Source organism: Lytechinus pictus, chromosome 8 (assembly GCF_037042905.1).
Source record: "Lytechinus pictus isolate F3 Inbred chromosome 8, Lp3.0, whole genome shotgun sequence".
Lineage (NCBI taxonomy): Eukaryota > Metazoa > Echinodermata > Echinoidea > Temnopleuroida > Toxopneustidae > Lytechinus > Lytechinus pictus.
The window spans coordinates 2,877,501-2,898,173 of NC_087252.1; the positions used below are offsets into that span (position 1 = coordinate 2,877,501).

General features: G+C 38.0%; 2 protein-coding genes across 2 annotated transcripts in view; one reads left to right on the forward strand and one right to left on the reverse strand.

Annotated features, from left to right (window-relative positions):
- The first annotated feature begins 174 nt into the window (after nt 1–174).
- Nucleotides 175–627, forward strand: LOC129266881 (helix-loop-helix protein 1-like). Its single transcript, XM_054904656.2, has one exon. The coding sequence runs from the start codon at nt 175–177 to the stop codon at nt 625–627; it is 453 nt and encodes a 150-aa protein (XP_054760631.2).
- A 2,237-nt stretch (nt 628–2,864) lies between these two features.
- The window catches only part of LOC129266420 (sushi domain-containing protein 2-like), a 28,257-nt gene continuing 10,448 nt past the window's right edge, over nt 2,865–20,673 (reverse strand). Inside the window, exons 11-22 of the mRNA XM_064103365.1 lie at nt 20,417–20,564; nt 19,124–19,287; nt 18,515–18,780; nt 11,623–11,775; nt 10,932–11,087; nt 10,353–10,498; nt 8,970–9,096; nt 8,184–8,447; nt 6,349–6,549; nt 5,642–5,824; nt 5,109–5,253; nt 2,865–4,642 (exon numbers count right to left, since the gene is read on the reverse strand). Of these exons, the coding sequence (XP_063959435.1) occupies nt 4,342–4,642; nt 5,109–5,253; nt 5,642–5,824; nt 6,349–6,549; nt 8,184–8,447; nt 8,970–9,096; nt 10,353–10,498; nt 10,932–11,087; nt 11,623–11,775; nt 18,515–18,780; nt 19,124–19,287; nt 20,417–20,564 (2,254 nt within the window). The 3' untranslated portion in view covers nt 2,865–4,341. The remainder of the gene's footprint in view (nt 4,643–5,108; nt 5,254–5,641; nt 5,825–6,348; nt 6,550–8,183; nt 8,448–8,969; nt 9,097–10,352; nt 10,499–10,931; nt 11,088–11,622; nt 11,776–18,514; nt 18,781–19,123; nt 19,288–20,416; nt 20,565–20,673) is intronic.

The following is a 20,673-nucleotide window of genomic DNA, read 5'->3' on the forward strand; positions in this document are numbered from 1 at the left end:
GATCACCGCTATCGTTATCATCATCCTTCTTATAATTGCCAAAGAAATTGTATAAGATTTAATGTATATTGGAAGCCAGTAGGCCTATACTGCATTCAATTTTTCAAAGAGCAGTTGGGGTAAAGGAAACGTTCATTTTTTTCAAGAATATTTCAAGAGGTCTTTCGATCAACAATGGTGCTACCTTGTGATTTAGGAGTCAGGAGTCACAGGGAAAACATCCAACTCACCAATTTGACCCCGGTCAAGCAAATACCACCCGGAAGCGGAAACTTCATTCCTCAGATAACCAACATCACCACGGGATCGCACATAGGAGGTCACACCGTTGGGGGCGCCCCATGTTCGAACCGTTTGAATAGTGACATCCAGCCGCAGGGCCGGCCACCGAGAACCGAAGCGCAGCTTAGCCGCGAGGAACGCCGCAGGAGAAGACGCGCAACGGCGAAATATCGAACTGCGCACGCAACGAGAGAACGAATACGCGTCGAGGCCTTTAATGTGGCTTTCGGTGAGCTAAGAAAACTGCTACCGACCTTGCCCCCGGATAAGAAACTCTCAAAGATAGAAATCCTGCGACTCGCGATCTGTTACATTGCGTATCTCAACCATGTACTAGATGCATGAAAGTAGGACCGACTTTTGCACGATAATACGTTTTGACTACGCATTCGAAGAGTCCACTTCAGTATGTGACATCACTGTCGAGAAAACAATAGAGCAGATCAACATTCACTTGTGCATCAGTTTCAAGAAATAATGGAAAGCCTGTAGGTAGTTTTGGCAAAGATGGATATCTGTAGTCCTCCGCACTGGAAAATACCAATTGGGTGCATTGCCAATTCAACGATATATTGATGTTCTAAGCCATGTTAACAAGTACTATTGAATTCGCACTAGTAACATGTTCACATTTGGTACGTTGAATACACTTTCCTAAAATATGTTATTTAGGAAAATGTAATTGCCATCTTCACTGAGCTCAGTATGCCAAGAGTGAAATGGTGTAAAAGTTAAAGTGACAAAGCTGCATTAAAGCAGATAATGGGAGCGACCACAAATTACACCACAAAGCTTACTACGTGATGATAATGATAAATTATTACATGGCGCTTAATAAAACGACGTCTCCATAAGCGATTTACAGTTGTATCATTACCTCTGTTGCCGCATCATTCAGTTCACTACTATTTGAATAAGGTTTCATGAATGTCTATTGGTTTCTTTTCTACAGTAAACAACATTTTTTGTATAAATTTCCTAAGTAGCATGAAATATATTCATATACCTTTTTTTAACGGCACTCATGTTTCACTCATCAGCATGTTCGCTGTCATAATATACAAGTCGTCGCCGGTCATCCAAACCGTCGTCAATTTTGGTCCAAAAAAAAAAGAAAGAAAGAAAAAAAAAATCTATTTTGAGATTTTTGCAGAAAATTTAAGTACAAGTCTTACTCTATTCACAACTAAGTTTCTAGGCAGCAATTTATTTTATTTTCTGAGATATGAGAGGATTTTCACGGCAATGCCATACATATTTTTAAATAAAATGCGCAAATTCCATTGGAAACGTGTACTGTAACAGAGCGATGTACAACGTTTTGACTGACCGCAATTTCAATGCGCGCGGTCAGGCAAACTGTCGCATCGGCCATCTGCGCTGCATTGACTTTGCACGTGAAAAGCGATACGACGTTTTGACTGACTGCGCGCATCGAAATCTCGGTCAGGGTTGTTGTATTCCCTATGGCGGTTTTGTACAGGGGAAATCTAAACGCTCAAACCGAAATTACAAGCATGTAGCTCTTTTGCGATATTTTCTCTGATCCTTGCTTTTGTGTAAAAATAAGGAGACCATTGTCAAGCAATTGTCTTGGTCTTTTCAACCATGTAATTTTTTAGCACTGAATATGCTGTAAGGCTGGGGAACTAAGTGTGAAAATTATAGTAAACTTTGAAGTCGATTTTCTCTGAAATGGGTTTACACGGTCGTGTGTGTGATACGACAGTCGGAGGACCGCCAACGAAGTAATTGGCCTTTATCATGTTTATTGGAGGATTTTTTTTCACATAATAGATAGACGTATTGGGCCTCTCTGAAGAAAGATAGAATGTGTTTGGTTTGGACCTTTTTTATAAGTTGACTCATTCGAAATTATAAACGGTATGTTTTACTCATTATGAAAATAGTGTTTGATGTCACCTAATTATGGTTCCCATGGTTTACAGGTGTTTCTGAAATATGAAGATGATATTCATGATATTGGTGCAATTCATTTAGACAAAGGAAGTGTGCAATGTCATCTTGGTCAATATATTGGGAAAAATATTGTGTTATTCCACGATGGTGCAATTAAATTTTCGTTATTCACTTTCTGTACAAAATAGGAGGATAAATATAATAAACATGATGAATCTTACACGATTATACAGTTATCAATATCTATTTATATATGAATAAGCATTGTTTTAAGTGTTTTTGCTATTAATATATTTTATTAACCGGCTAATCAGTAAGTAGACCTACACTCAATCCCCGCGAAGCGCTATAAAATTCAGAGCCGAGCTGACGAGGAAAAGGAGTTTGTTTGTGTGTATATCTCCATCTGAAGACTGACCAAATATCAAGTTAGCACATTACAAACTACTAGAACTTGGTTTGTTGTAACATGGAGCTAAATTAAGAATATTTGCATGTGTATTTAAGCATCAGGAAATAAGGTAAAGTACTTTGGATCGAATTTTTAATGTTTATGTTACAAAAACTGCAGAAAGAACAATATCTGTCAAGAAAAACTGTAATCACAAATCAAACACTGTATACGCATTCTCTTGCATGATCACACCACGGTAAACAAATAATTTTATAAGTTATAATTTTATTCCTGATAAGAATATATTCATCTAAAAACACTACAAAATTTTATATTGAATTACATTTTCTTTCTACACATCGTAGATTTGAAATAAATCATTTTTATACAAAAGCTAAAACTACTACAATCTCTAATCATCACACAATTATGGATATTTTGTATTCTTAAAAGCAGGGTGAATTATTCTTTCTGTAGTATATACATCTACTGTTACGCATACGGTTCAATTGACGTAAGAACGATTAAACAGTAACACGAATTTTGATTATAGATACACCTGATACATTTCATTAAAAAAATCAACTATTGTATAATCGATTATGAAGATATGTACAATTTAGCAAGTAACGCACATTCATGCATTTGCAAGGTCAAACGAGAAAAAATATAAAAAAGCGCAAGGGAGATGATGAAAAAGTTAGTTAAAAACAATTTTTTTTTATGATAACACATATATGCAAATTATGATATGAAAATGTTTCATTGCAGCACAAAATGATTATGATCTTTGTTATTTCCTTTTCCCGATGTATTGAATTATTTGTTTCCCGACTTTAAAAACCACACACCTTCATTCATACACCCGATCAAACTTTGACGATTCTAAATGTTGGCTTTAACAGCCATGGGAAGTTTCTAATGCAATCAATATGCGTTGTTCATAAAAAAAACAAAACAAAGGCTACATCTATCTTTTTTTAGTATTATTATTGACTCTGTCATTAAAATGATCTTAAATAAGGGCAAGGAAACGCAATATCCCTTTCGTAAGTATTTCTTCGGCTAAATAACACGCGATAAAGATGACAATATTTATAACAACAGTGATGCAACAAGAAAATTCTTCAACTATTGTCTGAAGCATGGAACAAAAGCAAATAATGTACATTGTTTTTTACTGTTCAAGCAAAAAGACCCTTTTTTCAATTTCAACTATTTAAAAACCGTAACTTCCACTTTCAAAGAAAATATGATGTACCCATAACACCTTTTTATTGTCAATTAACCGATTAATTATAACATCTATTGCGACCATCTGAGATAATATATCAAAATCTATTGCAACTATGAATACGAGCTGTATGAAGATTTGCTCTTTCATAATTTAGGCAGGCATCTATTGATATATAATTTGCTTTTGAAAAATCACTTTGAAAGACATGACCTAATGGATGGATACTATCTTGTACCAAGTTTCGATTAAAACATCGTTATTTACAATTTCAAGGTTCTACTTTATAAGGCCGCATCACTTGGCTATCCTTCTTGATAACTGTAAGAAAGCCAATGAAACAAGATTTTGACAATGAATGGCGTTATTTAATAACTCTCTAAAAATCAGTGAAAATATTCACTGTTTGGAACGACTATTCCCCAACTTTTGGCCATAGTGGGGAAACAAAAATCAACATTTGACCAATTATCTAGGAAAGGGCGCCCTCTTCTATGGGGTGTCATCGCGTTTAAGCCCAAGTCTCGGATGCATAACCCTTGTTCTCCTGCTCCACATCTGCTTGCAGATTTATCGGGGCGGGTGGTGGGTAGTTGGCCGGTGGGTGAGCTGGGTGGCCACCAGCAGGAGGGTAGGGGGCCTGGTGTTGGGCTACTGGGCGGTACTGACTGGGATCGGGAGTGGCCCGGTACGGGGAAGGGTCACGACTGGTCCCTGCACCATACTGTAGACCTGATTTCTCCACGGGTGGTGGCCCGCGGTGATAGCCTGACTGGGTCTGAGGCGTGGTTTTCATTTCGATATCCGAAAACCTGGATAACGGCAAGATTAAACAACAAGTGCAAAATGCCATAAATTAGTGAAAAAAATATGTTTGATATTTATGTGTGGTTCAGAAAAAACATATTAAAGAGTTATATCTAAGGCCAATGATAGCCTTTGACACGGTCAACTTCTCTCATCAGTCGGGATCTGTCATAATCATCATCATTATTTAAATAATTGGCATCATCATCATCATTATCATCATCATCATCATCCTCCTCATCCTCATCATCGTCATCATCATCATCATCATCATCATCATCATCATCGTCATCATCATCATCGTCATCATCATCATCATCATCATCGTCATCGTCATCATCATCATCATCATCATCATCATCATCATCATTATCACCATCATCATCATCATCATCATCGTCATCATTATCATTATCACCATCATCAGCAGCACAACATCCACCATCATCATCAAGAGCCACGTCTCCTTACATTTCCTTTTCTCTCTTGAGTCTGTCATCTTTCCTATCCTTCCTGGCTGCCCACACGAAGATGAAGATAGCGGCCGCAACCAGGAGTACGGCGCCTACCACCCCACCAACGATGGCCATAGCCAACTCAAGCGGGTTGAGTTGTTCTGTCATAGCGAAATGAAAAAAAGAAGAAGTTGCAAAATAATGTAAAAACCACCAAACCATAATAATATATTTCTAAAAGTAGAAAATAAAATACACATCAGTATTTCTAGTTATCACCAAAGCTTGACAATCGTTTGAAAGTGTAGCAGTGATATCATGTCATGTTTTTCCCTCGTCATGGCTACCTTGATTCAATTGTTAGATAATTATTGAGGTTTGTAACCGCTTTCAGTTGTCGTTTATTAAAGCAATATCATGCAATTTTTTGTTATTTTTGTTTATTCCTACTTCCGTCACTATCAACTACAAAATCCTTTCACACATTTGAATTATTATCCTCTTCAAAATATCTCCATAAACATGCTGAACATTATGAACATTACTTACGGTAGCAGCCGGGTTTGTAGCCGCTCCAGTGTTCAAACTCTTGGCGGCAATGGCGGTACTGGTTCCCGTAGCGTTCGTAACCGATGTCACAACTGTACGAGATCTCGATGCGCTCGGGGGCGGCATCTACGGCCGAGATGGAACCATGTATTGGTGTCTCAAGTCCCCCACATAATAGACTCTCTACAGAGGAGAAATTTTGAAATGCCAATGAGGCTTTCATAACTGTGTGTGTGTGTGTGTGTGGGGGGGGGGGGGTCATTGTCGTTGTACAAAATTTGTAAATGCAACCTTATTCTTTTAGAAAGAAAACAATGTAAACAAATGTAATTCCGCGACTATAATTCTGTTAACTGTACTTTGTTACAACTTTCAGATAATTGAGACAACATTACACATTGAGCTGAAAAGAGATAGGCCCATAAATAAAATTAGTTTTACATTTCGAGAGTTTTATTCAGTTTAGTCGTTCAGAAAATCATGCATATCTCTACATATAAATTACACCCCTAGTGTCTTACTAGTCTACAGGCACAGACCCTGATTGAAACTTTGATCAACAAGTGTGTCTCCACACAAAGACTATCACGTTTAAAACTCGCTGTTCAATCCTGAGCGACAGGGCCTTCAGTACACAAGACATTATAGGCTGCCCTTTTAGACCATCATCTCGAGTGAAGGGTTTGCACAGCAGACTTGTGTCTTACCTAGACATTCATTGACGATGTCATCTTCCTGCGCTCCTCCACTCCAATCACCGCTCGGTTGGCAAACACGGTACTCGGGTCCGATGGGTATGAAGTCATCATCGCACCGGAACTCGAGCTCGGACCCGACTTTGTGGTTCTTCTCCCTCAGGAATGTCTTGGTACCGTTCTTCGGTGTCCTAATGTACTGGCATGTCACCACTGAAAAAAAGGGAAAATGCCAGACATTAATGGATAGTAAATTGATAACTTGATAAACGGGTTAGGTTGATTGTGTTACAGTCACAACCAATGCAATGAAACCAGCTCTGGGCCCGCCCTTCTCAGGGGCCGCGGAACCGGGGGGGGGGGGGGGGGGGGCTTCAGCCCCCCACTTTTTTCCAAAACCGTGTACAAAAACGTAAAAATAACCATACGATTGTGATTTTTAGCATGGTCAGCCCCCCCCCACTTTGAAAACCGTTCCGCGGCCCCTGCTTCTTACAAAGAGTTGCGATTGATCCAATCAACCACAGCTAAGGAAAGCCAGCAACAACAACATGTTTGTTCAAAATATTTTTTTCTACTATGTATATTCATACATTCACTGTGTTCGTGAAAATCCAGCGTGTTTCTTTTTCTTCACAAAGGATATTGTTCAAATTTATTGTAGAAGATATTATGACAATGATGGATTTCAATTTGGGGTCCCATAAGGACCCCAAACATTTACTTGACACATTCAATAAAGAATTAAAACTAGTCTCGGAATGGATCAAAGCCAACAAATTATATTATATTTTGCTTTACTTTGTAACCTTGTTGAAATTTTGGAATGAAATAAATTCGTTATCAATCAATCAATCAATCAATATAATTGAGGTTGATCGGAGCTAGATCGACCAAAACCATCACGTGATTTCCACATAATTGGTTGGTTTTGGAGTTTGTTTCGATAGTCGGTGTGACTATAGCTTAAAGTCCACCCCAACAAAAAGGTTGATTTGAATAAAAAGTGAAAAATCCAACAAGCATAACATAAACATTTCATCAAAATCGGTTGTAAATTGAGAGTTATGGCAATTTAACGTTTTGCCTAATTTCACAAAACAGTTATATGCACATCCTGGTCGGTATGCAAATGAGGAGACTGATGACGTCATCCACTCAATATATTTCTTTTGTGTTTTATTATAAATATGAAATAGGAAATATTCTAATTTTCTCGCTATTGTGAACGGAAACAACGATTAATTCCTACCTGAACCTCTGGAATTAGCATTGTTAATACTATGGTTCAGTCAAGTTGGTCCTTATTGTCAAATACGTAAAAAATGAAATATTCTATAATTCAAACAATGAAAACAAAATAAATAGTGAGTGACTGTCTCACTTGCATGTCACTGAATTGTGCATATTACTACTTTGTGAAAAAATAAGCGAAATTTTGAAATGTCGTAACTTTCTTATTTTGAATCCAATTTAGATGAAATTATTATCGTTTTGCTAGTTTGATTTTTTCTATTGATTCAAATTCAATCAAACAACGAGTTCCGTTAAAGAGGGTCTGGACAAATATTGATACAGTACACGACGTCGAGTCTGGCATGGACTGAATGGTTGGCCAGTAGTTGCATAAAAGTTATTGGATGGTAACTTTGCTATTCAGTGGGTAACCTCCATTAAATAATTGAATTGAATTAACGATTGAGTATTGCTACCATTCGAGCCACCATTGGATAGCAAAGTTGCAAAAATAATAACCGTTTCTGCAACAATGCAAAGGAGGCAAGAAGGGTTAACAACACAATAATTGCGGCAACAGTTCGCCACTCTTTCATTATACCGACACTCACCATCACGCAGCGCCCTCTGCGCTTGTTTGTAGTCATCGTATGCCTTCTTCGTAGCCTTGCCCAGTTGAAGAAAACCGGTGGACTGGATGTCATAGATGCAGTACGTGTTGCCGTCGCACGTGTCGACAATGACCTGGGTGTCGAGGTACGTAGGAAGGTTTCCGTCAGGAGGACTGAAGGCGGGTACGAAGTCGTTGTCCTGGAAATAATCGTGGTTCTTTCCTTGGTCGTACAGGAAGAGACTATCTACCGGGTTGATCTCCCCTGGTGAGATTCAGAAGAAAAGAGGACCTATGACTTAACCCTGATGGGAAGTACTATTTTGCCATCATGTCATCTTGCATACTATCATTATCACCCTCTTTATCAAAATAACATGGCCATCTATAACTTTATCATCATCATTAGCAGCAGCAGCAGCAGCAGCAGCAGCAGCAGCAGCAGCAGCAGCAGCAAACCACAATGTATCACTTACATGTAACTTATCAGCCTCACAGCAATGTTCAGCAATAACATCGATACATTGATATCATCACCATCATCATCATCATCATCATGATTACCTCCCCCTCCTTCTTCTCCCAATAAGGGAAATATCTGGTCTAGTTTTGTCCGGTTTTACTCAACGTCTAAAACTAATATCCAATGTACAAACATGAACAATTAGAAATTGAGAATGCTAGCATAATAATTATAAATACGTGTATTAGAGACGTATGGATTACTCTATTCAGAGCCTTTTATATAGTGTGTCTGTTCTTCTTAAGGATCTACCATAGAACTCACATGACTTTGCGAATTGGTTGTAGATGACCTCCGCCGTTGCGTTCGGGTCAACCGATGTCCCACCATTGGAGGTCAAATCATTGTCTGGTACCTCATCCCAGTTACCCATCAGCCCCTCAACGTATCCCTACATCGAAACAAATCAGGAATGAATGAGGATTAAAATGCGCTTTTAGAAATTGCGAGCACCAAGTTTTAAGAAAAAAAATATACTGAATACATTACTACATACATGACATACATATTCCGTTTGCAGTCCGATTTTGGAAAAAAAATTCTTATGTTTAGTAAATATTTTAATTCTTCGATTTGTAGTCATTAGTTAGCTCGTTTTACTTTCTAAATATTTTCTTAGGCCTACACTGTTAAGAAGAAACCTGATTTTACAGAAAAAACACGATTTTGCAGAAAGCAATAACAGCATCATTTTGTAAATTCATTAAACAGGAATTTTTCTACAATTTAACAGAACAGATCTGTTTGAAAAGGGGAAAATGGTGTTTTGTTTAAGGAAAATTGTAAGGTTCCACACCCCAAATACAAATTTCTTGTAATTTTACATGATATAATGTAAGATTACGCAATCTGGTAAGATTACAGGTGTTCTCGAGACTCTGCTGCAGGAACTTCTTTTATTTTAAGGATAATTTTTCTAACAGTGTATATATATATATGTTTTATATTTTTGAAGGTGAGACAATACCGATGCCATGGCTGCGTGTCTGCCTCTTACATACAATTATTTATGTTAATGGTCACTTCAAGCTATTAATATACTATTAATTATTATTGTTTTTGTGATGGTCACAACTGAAAATATTGTCATGACATGCAGAAACAAATAAATGAATAAATAAATAGATATATGCATATAAAAATAAACGAATATGGACTATAAACATCCCCGAGGGCATTATCATTACGAATAATGGACGAAGTATCTTTGGTAGATTTTGTTAAACGCCCGAGGCATAGCCGAGGACATTATTCGTAATCATCATCATCATCATAATCATCATCGTCATCGACATCACCACCACCCCCATCATCATCATCATCATCATCATCACCATCACCATCATCATCATCATCATCATCATCATCATCATCATCATCATCGTCATCACCATCACCATCATCATCATCATCATCATCATCATCACCATCATCATCATCATCATCATCATCATCCATCATCATCATCACCATCATCATCATCATCATCATCATCATCATCACCATCATCACCATCATCATCATCATCATCATCACCATCATCACCCTCATCATCATCATCATCATCATCATCATCACCACCATCATCATCATCATCATCATCGTCATCACCACCACCATCATCAAATATTTGGATCAGTAATCTACCTTGAATTCGTCGGGGATGACGACCTGGATGAACATCCCTTCGGCGGTGCCGTTGATGACGATGCCGATCTCAGAATCCTGGAAAGTGATGATGACCTGGGTCACGTTACCTCCTTCGTAAATCTTCGGGAACGAGAGGTAGAAACCTGGAAAATGGAGGTTGGCATATTATTTCATGAATCATTGTTGACTGAAAACACGAAACAAACGGTGAGCTTGTAGCATGTTTAGTAATGGCATGAACGAAACAAACGGTGAGCTTGTAGCATGTTTAGTAATGGCATGAACGAAACAAACGGTGAGCTTGTAGCATGTTTAGTAATGGCATGAACGAAACAAACGGTGAGCTTGTAGCATGTTTAGTAATGGCATGAACGAAACAAACGGTGAGCTTGTAGCATGTTTAGTAATGGCATGAATTTCATAACCCTAAGCTGTGAGTTGGAAATGATGCTAATTTATCCATTTAAAATCATTTTCTTTTTGGAATGTTTTTTCCATAATATGAAACTAAGACCCCCCCCCCCCATGGCTGTTGAAAGTGAATGTAGTATGGTGGCTTTAAGAATGCAAATTTACCATCTAAAGCAAGCCTGGTCTGTGTGTCAATCTTGAGGTACTGTCCTTGATACACAACCTGAAGAATAGTCTTTGAACTGTGTTGAATCTCAATGTTCTCTCTGTCTTCCTCTTTCATCGCTACGGAGGTGACACGCGTAGCCTGTACAATATTCCCTAAAGAAAAGGAATAGCATACGATATTATGTCACTGAGATGATAACTCATATTAGCACAGTCACACCGACGAATCCGACTCAAGGCCGACCAAAGTTATTACATTATTTCCAATGACACACCATTGCTCTGTTTGGAGGCGGTTTCGTTGGTGTGCCTGTTATAATAAAGACGAACAAAACATAAAGAACCAAAGACTAACTAATACATAAAATAAAAAAACACACAAGAATGTCATTAAACTTATCGGGAAAACACAGAAGACTATTTATACAAGATTTTGTACTTTTGTCTGTCGAAAGATAAAAGATAACCGATGTAAACACTATACCAGAAATGTCAACACTGGCAAGGTTGCGTATTCGGATCTTAGCATGGACAAATTATTATCCTTTTAGTTAAAAGTTCAGGCAAGACTCCGAAAATAAATACAATTTCAAGTCATGAAGACTATATCAAATGGGTCATCTGTAGAATAGAAAGAAAGAAAAATAAAAGAGGGACTTATCGTAAACAAAGTCACCTTCACACTAACCTTGCCAATCCAGCATCTGTTCGGTTCTTCCCTGGAGTGTAAACCGGTTCTGAGCTCCGGTCGTGGATCGCATGAGCGTCCACTCGCCTTTCCCATTGAAACTGTACTCAACGCCATCGAATGTCACAAAGTGCGGGTCTCCAAATACAACGGCTGTTAGAAACGAAAATTATATATCCCAATAAAGTAATATTTCATTTGCAATATTATTGAAAGTGGCGGCGATCCGAAGGAGGGGACATGCACGAAGAAACGTTTTAGGGGATCTTCTCCCAGAAAAGTTAAAGATAAAAAATAGAAATAAAAAAGTGGCGATCCAGGGTAAAGAGAGGTACTCCTGAACAGTTTTATGGGATCTTCTCCCAGAAATTTTAACATAAAAAAAACTAATAAAGAAATAAATAAAGAAACAATTAAGGAAATGCTGTCATCTATAAGCATCAACACAAAGAAGTCTGATCTAATGGTGATGGGGGTGGGTAATATATTTTCTCTTAATTTTCAGTTTAAAGGTCTAGTACTTGTATATACTTTTTTTTTATCTTTCAATATTAATGTATAAATTGACTTCAACAGTTATACAATAATTAAAAAATACAAATCAAGGGGAAAAATAAAACAAAAGAAACAGACAATTATAAGCACAAAGCAACTCGGAGTGAAGCATTAATATAATAAGGTACTCAAATCAAATCTCCACTTTTGGAAACGGAGAGCGAGTTTATCATATTACATTTTAATAGAGCCTTAAAACCGTCGACACTCAAGGGTTTGTTTTGAATTTACAGATATATATGTAACATTTTAACAGGAGAAATATATAAGTTAAACAATTATCACTTAGTATACCAAACATTTTCTGAAAAGTGGAAGGTGCAATATTGGTGTTTTAGTTTTGATTAATAAGAGAAATGATTTCTTCCCAAATTGATTTCACTTGTTACAAAAGAATCAACGAGGGGAATCTTTTCTCTTGATTTTGAATAAGAAATTATTGAAGGCAATTGTTCTATGAAATATCTGAAAACAAAATGCACGTAAGCGAGCACCAATGGTACATTTAAAATCGATCATATTTTTTTTCCAATCCACATCGCCTGACATTGAACAAACATCCTTCCAGAATGAAATAAAGTTTACGGGGAAAGAAACTTCGCAGAAATTAGACTATGAATATTTAGCTACCTTTTCACATTGTTTCAGTTTACACAAAATGTCATCATGAATATTAAGTATATCTTGTGCTATTACACCATTTATACATGTATAATTAACTGTCAAGGGCCCCGTCTTACAAAGAGTAACGGTTGATCCAATCAATCGTAACTCTATGGAAATCCATATATATATATATATATATATATATATATACAGGCGCGGATCCATGGGGTGGGGGCCGAGGGGCCTTGCCCCCCCCCCCTCGGCTAAACAAAAAGAAGGGGAAAGAAAAGAAGAAAAAGAAGAAAGGAAGAGGGGAAAAAAAAGAGAGAGGAAAAGGGGGGAAAGAAAAGAGGAAAGGAGAGAGGGAGAGGGGAAAATGAAAAGGAGAGAGAGGAAGAGGGAAGAAAGAAGAGGAAAAAAGGAGAGAAGGGGGAAGAAAAGAAGAAAAGGGGAAAGGAAGAGAAGTAAAGGAAGGGGGGAGAGGGGGAAAAAAGAGAAAGAGGGGAAAGAAAAGGAGAAAAAGGAGAGAGAGGAAGAGGGAGGAAAGAAGAGAGAAAAAAGAGAGGGGAAAGAAAAGAAGAAAAAAGAAGAGGGGAAAGAAAAGAAGAAAAAAAGGAGAAGAGGGGAAAGAAAGAAAAAAAAAGAGGAAGAGAGGGAAGGAAGAGAAAAAAGGGAGGGGGGAGAAAAAAGAGGAAGAGGGGCAAGAAGAGAGGGAAAAGAGAGAGGAAGAGGGGAAAAGGAAAAGGAGAAAGAGAAAGAGGGAAGAAAGAAGAGAAGAAAAAGAGAGAGAGAAAGGGGGGAAAGAAAGGAAGAAAAGGGGAAAGGAAGAGGGGGAAGGACGAGAAGAAAAAAAGAGGAAGAGGAGGAAAGAAAATGATGTTCGAACCAAAGGGCGCCGAAATGATGTTCGAAGGAATGTCAAAATGATGTTCGAACTGGGGGCCAAATTGATACTCGAGCTAGGGGGGGGGGGGGCGAAATGATATTCGAACTAGGGGCGCCAAATTGATGTTGGACCTACATGTAGGGGCGCCGAATTGATATTCGAACTAGGAGGGCGCCGAAATGATGTTCGAAGGGATGTTAAAATGATGTTCGAACTGGGGGCGCCAGATTGATACTCGAACTAGGGGGGGGGGGGGGGGATGGGGTCGAATCGATGTTGGAACTAGGGGGGCGCCAAATTGATACTCGAACTAGGGGGGCTCAGAATTGATGTTGGAACTAGGGGGCGCCAAATTGATACTCGAACTATGGGGCGCCAAATTGACGTTGGACCTACATGTAGGGGCGCCGAATTGATATTTGAACTAGGAGGGCGCCAAAATGATGTTCGAAGGGATGTTAAAATGATGTTCGAACTGGGGGCGCCAAATTGATACTCGAGCTAGGGGGGGGGGGGCGAAATGATATTCGAACTAGGGAAGCCAAATTGAGTTCGAAGGGATGCCAAAATGAAGTTCGAACTGGGGGTCGAATTGATGTTCGAACGGGGGGGGGGGGGCCGAATTGATGATCGACCTACATGTAGGGGCGCCGAATTGATACTCGAACTAGGGGGGGGGGGGCGCCGAATTGATGTTCGAACTAGGGGCACCACACTGATGTTTGAACTAGGGGGCGCCGAATTGATATTCGAACTAGGGGCGCCAATTTGATGTTCCAACTGGGGGCGCCAAATTGATGTTCGACCTAGGGAGGCCAAATATATGTTCGACGTAGGGGGGGGGGGTGCGCCGAATTAATGTTCGACGTAGGGGCGCAAAATTTATGTTCGACATCGGGAGGCGCCGATTGAATGTTCGAACTAGGGGCACCAATTTGATGTTCGAACTAGAGGGCGCCGAATTGCTATTCGAGCTTGGGGCGCCAAATTGATGTTCGAACGAGGGGGGCGCCAAATTGATGGATGTTAGAAGTAGGCGGCGCCAAAATGACGTTCGAACTATGGGGCGCCGAATTGATGTTTGAACAAGGGGGAGGGGGCGAATTAATTTTCGAACTAGATGGGGGCGCCAAATTGATGTTTGAACTGGGAGGGGCGCCAAATTGATGTTCGAACTAGGGGAGCGCTAATTTGATGTTTGACCATAAGCCGACAAATACATATTTCAGAAGGGGGAGGGCAAAGTGATATTTCACATGGCGCCAAATTCATGTTCAACCGAGGGCGCCAAATTGACCTTGAACTTAGGGGGCTCCATGCAATTTCATGTTCGACGGGGGCGCAACATTGCTCGTATTGCCTGTTTATAGTGAAATTCATTTCCTTCCCAAAAAGGTTAAATTAATGCGGCTGAATTAAAATATCCCGTTTTTACAATAATAGACAAAAATCAATGTGCTCGAGTTTGAAGTTTGTTTGGTGAGATAGGTATCCTGTTCAGGGTCAGAAAAGGGGTTAATATCAAATTCAGCTGGCGCTTCGCGCTCTCAATATTTGATTAGTGAGGTGTGTATCCTCTCCATCGATCACACGTACACAAGTCCTTAAAATGTTAGTGTTTTTCAAGTCAATATACATAGGCCGATCCAGGGGGCAAAGTTTTTGCCCCCCCCCATGGTGGTGCAAAAAAAATGAAAGAAAAAGAAAAAAAGACGAAGAGAAAAAGGAAAAACTTTTAGAATAGGAATTATACCTTAAAAGAGTCCTTAAGTCAGTATATACAAAAAATTGAGCTCGCGCTTCGCGCTCGCATCACTGTTTAGTTATGTACGCATCCCGACCTCACAGTTTTTTTTTATGCGAACGAGAAGCACAAGCTGAAAATATTTTATATTCTAATCTAACGAATGAAAATGTCCTTTTCATTTTATCATTAAAAAAGTTTTCAGCTAGCGCTTCGCATTCATTCCTTAAAGGACAAGTCCACCCCCCAAAAATGTTGATTTGAATAAATAGAGAAAAATCAAACAAGCATTATGCTGAAAATGTCATCAAAATCGGAGGTAAAATAAGAAAATTATGACATTTTAAAATTTTGCTTATTTTTCACAAAACAGTGATATGCACAACTCAGTGACATGCAAATGAGACAGTCGATGATGTCCCTCACTCACTAATTGCTTTGTTTTTTATTGTTAGAATTATACAATAATATATATTTCATTTTTTACAGATTTTACAATATGGACCAACTTGATTGAACCACTTAGTATTAAACAATGCTAATTGCTCATGTTCAGGGAGGTATTAATCGTTGTTTCACACGACAACGGAGAAAAATTGAATATTTCATATTTCATATACTAAATACAAAAAGAAGTAGTGAGTGATGTCATCGGTCTCCTCATTAGCATACCGACGAGGATGTGAATATAACTGGTTTGTGAAATTAAGCGAAACTTTAAAATGTTGTAGGCCTACCTATTATCTTTGTGTATTTCATATAAGATTATCAAATTATTCCTTTTCAGGTGCCTCGATTGTACGTGCCCCCCAATCGGCTGCCCCCCCCCAAAAAAAAAGGGGAAAAGGAGAAAAAGAGGGATAAAGGAAGAGAAACGTAATGGGGAAAGAAGAAATTATTGTTTATTATAATGTTATATTATATCATAATTATGTTACATAAGAAGCATTTTTTTCATGACTTTATGAAACAGTTTGCTCAGGGCCTATGTCTTCATTGTTCCTGGTGCTCGCATAGACTGTTTAACGAGATGTATAATCCTGTTGTACTAGAGCATCCCATTTTCAAATCAATATACACCAAATATATTTCCTCGCAATTCGAGTTATTATTGTTTTATGTAGTGACATTTGCTTCCTTTTCATGACTACTTAAAGTGATTGCCCAATTTTAAGGTCTTAATATAAAACATTTCCTGTCCGTGCTAACGTTCGCATTAGTTGATTGGTGAGATGTCTGCTCTTCATGAATTCCTAAAATCAGTCCTTAAAATGTAAATTTTTCTGATCTGAATATCAAATATTTTCAGCTCGCGCTTCGCGCTCGCATCATTTGGTTAGTGAAATACGTAAGGACTTAGTGAATTCCTACAAACAAGCCTTAGAATGCCCCTCTTCAGGTCTGAATTTCATAATTTTTTAGCTTGCGCTTCGCGCTCGCAGTATTTGATTAGTGAGATGCGTATGATAATCATGATGACAATGACTACAAAAAGTGTTTCATATGTTTAGATGTAATTCTAACAAAATCAGCAAAGGGTGGCACTATCATTAGATGACTATGCTGAGATATTTATACTATTAATGGATACCTAAAATATAGTCCATAAATGTCCCTGTTTGGGGTCAATATATACAAAAATTTCAGCTCGTGCTTCGCGCTCGCATTGTTTGTTTAGCGAGACAGGTACGTATCACGATTACAAAAAATTTGCTTATAATGTCCCTTTTAGGTCTGAATATACAAAAATTTCAGCTCGCGCCTCGCGCTCGCATTATTTAATCAGTGAGATAATTATCCGTTTAATGGCATTGCATGTCCTTAAAATTTCTATATTAGGTCAGTATACCTGGCAACTGAGCGTGCTCCCTAAGTGACACCAAATTTGTGGTGGTGCCCCCCCCCCAATGCCGTGACCCACGGCACGCCACTTGCGATTTGCGCTCGCATTATTTGATGTAAATGTATCAACCCATGAATCCTGTTCATGATTACAAACAATATAAAATATCCAGTTTTTCAGGCCTCATGCACTGTCAGCGAATTTCACGCACTCATTAGGCTTATTAGATTAATAAATATGAAATAAAAAAAATTATGAATTCATAACTAAATTGTCCCTTTTTCAGAAAAAAATATCGACAAGTTTTAGGAAGAGGAATAGAAGATAGGCATCATTTTATATAATTACAAAATGTCGTTAGGCCTAAAATTTCTCGATCCTAGTTTAAAATAATAATAAAATATCTGCTCGCGCTTCGCGCTTGCATCATTTATCAAGTGCTTTCCACATCCACTTCACAATTCCCCTATATACACAGTGCTTTAAATATTGCTTTAAATTGACCCATTTCATATCGGAATTTCAAATATTATTTCCAGCTCGCGATCCGCGCTCGCATTATTGATTTTCATGATGAAAAATGAAATGTATTCAGAATGCCCAGATTCTGTCTAACTCTAAAACACGTGCACGCATGTTTATTGAGATACGCATCTTGATCTTATTCAAAACGTGCTAAAATTATCCAGTTTCAGATCAGAATATCAAAAAAATTTTGCTCGCGCTTTGCGCTCGCATTATTAATGTAGGAAGATACCAAAAACTACCCATCATTTTTCATGAGTGACAAAACATGAATCGAGTTTCCCGTTGGGGGTTTGAAATCTAATTTTTCAGGTTGGAAATCAAAAATGTAAAGTAAAGAAACTACAGCTCCCGTTCACACAATATTCTAGTAGGGCCTACTCTGGTGAGAAGTTAAACCAAATTGAGACCCCCCAAAATCGCTCGCGCTTCGCGCTCCCATCGATAAAACATTATATATTCATGGAATTTTTTTTCAAGAACACATTAAAAAAGTGGTCTTTAATTGCCTTTTTTAAAATGTGATTATGTAATAAGATAATTCAAAATACATTTAAGGCATTTCAGTTACATTTAAGTTAGCCTGGCCGGGAGGGAGGGGGCGCCATTTTTCGAAAAGTACACATGGGCGCCAAAAATCAGGTCAAATTTGGGCCCCCCTCCCCACGAAATCTTGGATCCGCGCCTGTATATATATATATATATATATATGTATATAAATATCGGTGCTTACCCATTCTAGGGGCGTCATACCATCTGCAATCCCTGGTGGGGCGGTGAAACTGATAATACTCGCAGAGATCACCCCAGACACAGCATGTGTAGTATGGAATAATATCGTTTATCCAAGTAGAAAGTACCGGGACAGTCTTGGGGGAATTGTAGGGCGACACTCCGTTCACAGTCACGCGGTGGGAGAAACTACCCGAAAAACTATCGCCCGCATAAACCAAATTTTCCTCATAGTCATAGCAACAGACCGAGTCAGCATTCTGAGGGCTGATTAAAAAAAATGAAGAAAAAAAGTATTCAAAATGATAAATAAATGAAAAGCGAAAAAATACCCACGAATTCGTAAACACTGTAACAATTTATAAAAGTTAAAAATAACCCTATTCCCCCTCCCCCATAAATGCAAACAAAAACAAACAAACAAAATATACATATTTTGCTTCTTTCGTTATTTTGATCTTTCTTTATCCCCCAACCCTCACTCCCACTTTCTCTCTCTATCCATCCAGCTTGCCGATAATTATACTTTATAATATTATATATGCCCCATTCTATATCCGTATATCTTTAAATCCTCCTCCATCTACCACGATATCTCCCATATCCCAACCTGTTAATGATGTTGATGACGCAGTGCTTGATGCCCTCCCGTAGGAAACAGTAATCTTCATTGTCATCGAAACCCGCTGTCGACATATCGCAGAAATCCAGCGGACGGAAACGGGCGCGGTCCGCCAGCGCCTGGCTTAGGTCGCACGGACATGGGTTCAAATCCTAATGAAGGATTGGACAAAAAATGAATCATAAATTTGAAACGACATGAACTCTGCAAAATCAATATGACATGAACATTGCACTGTTTGTCTGGGTTTCCTTCCCTTTCCTTTTGAGGCCTTTATCAATTTCAAACTCTAAGCTTAAGATGGAGGTCTCCCACATTTCAAAATGTATTATGTCAATTTATGTATATATTTTTCTGCTATTTGTTTTTATAATACAAAAAAGAAACGTATAAGATATAAATATATTTCAATTAGATTGTTAGAATGTATATATGCATGTGTTATTCATTATGTCATTTGCTTATTGTTATGTTATGCTAAGAAAACATTATTACCCTTGTATATACTTTTGTTATTGGAATGTGGAAATAAATCAAATCAAATCAAATATATTGTCTGGATAATAATCTTTGCAACTGGGGCGTTCCTGATCAAATACAGTATATACTTGATAATTAATCATTACCCACTTTAAATTGGCAACAATATGAACAATACCAAATCACCATTTTCAAATGCACATTCACAACTATTCGGTATAAATGCTTTTTCGAACAATACAGATAAATGCCTGCACGTTGTAACGATTTCAAAATGAATTCATACAGAATCCAATAAAACCACCACCCATGTGTCAGCATGTATCAATAAAAAAGTATGTGTCAAATGATTCTTGAAGTAATTCGTAATTGCTGAGAAATAAGCAGAATAGGCATGATAACTTCCATCCAAATGTCGGGTCGTTTTCTAAGCAATAAATGTACACTGTCCCATATATGCCTATTTTCCCCTTTGGAAATATTCATATGGATCGTTTCAGCTTAGATTTCATTTTTTTTTCTTCACAAAGCTCGGTTAATGTAGTTTTACCAGATCTAGATTTAGAATGATTCTGCCGATTTTCTGGTCATTTCAGTGTTTACCGCAACTACTTTCAACTGTTTTGAATTTTGTATCATGTTTTATTCATATTTCGTCTCCTTCGAAATACGAAAATTAAAAGAAAATTAATGATTGTTGCCAATTTGAAGAGAGAGAGAGGAAAAAAGATTACTTTCGACCGTATGAAAGCTATGTACCTCAATCATGCCTCCAGCTTTAAAATGATACATTAGACGTACCTGATCATAATTCCAAACCGGTTCATTATCCATCTTTTCATTCCATATCTCGCATTGTAAATTAGAGTAGGCACCAGGATTCCGCTGGTATTTATCATTCATCATATAACCAAGCCAGTGAACATCGCTCCAAATAGCAAAGAGGGATCTGTAAAAAAAAGATTTAAGGCTTCATATTGTTCATATGGATAAAAAAACGCCAATTTTGTCAGTGAAGACCATAACAACAACAACAACTACTACAACAAACAACAAAC